This window comes from Penaeus monodon, chromosome 21 (assembly GCF_015228065.2).
Source record: "Penaeus monodon isolate SGIC_2016 chromosome 21, NSTDA_Pmon_1, whole genome shotgun sequence".
Lineage (NCBI taxonomy): Eukaryota > Metazoa > Arthropoda > Malacostraca > Decapoda > Penaeidae > Penaeus > Penaeus monodon.
The window spans coordinates 7,465,391-7,465,617 of record NC_051406.1 but is presented as its reverse complement, the minus strand read 5'-3'; the positions used below and the strand labels follow the sequence as shown (position 1 = coordinate 7,465,617).

The 227-nt window shown below is 55.9% G+C and overlaps 1 protein-coding gene across 2 annotated transcripts in view; it reads left to right on the top strand.

The window, feature by feature from the left end:
- Nucleotides 1–227, top strand: part of LOC119586144 (opsin, ultraviolet-sensitive-like) — a 6,171-nt gene that overhangs the window by 2,006 nt on the left and 3,938 nt on the right. For both annotated transcript variants that reach the window (XM_037934839.1, XM_037934838.1), the window contains one exon: nucleotides 3–218. In XM_037934839.1, coding sequence (XP_037790767.1) covers nucleotides 3–218 — 216 coding nt within the window. The remainder of the gene's footprint in view (nucleotides 1–2; nucleotides 219–227) is intronic.

Here is a 227-nt window from a genome sequence, read left to right as displayed (position 1 = left end):
AGAGCTAAAAGCCTCCGGACGCCCTCTAACATGTTCGTGGTGAACCTCGCCCTCCTCGACTTCATCATGATGCTCAAGACGCCCGTGTTTATCATCAATTCCTTCAACGAGGGGCCCATTTGGGGCAAGTTCGGCTGCGACATCTTCGCTCTCATGGGGTCCTACTCCGGCATCTCCGGCGCCATGACCAACGCGGCGATTGCCTACGACAGATACAAGTGAGGCTT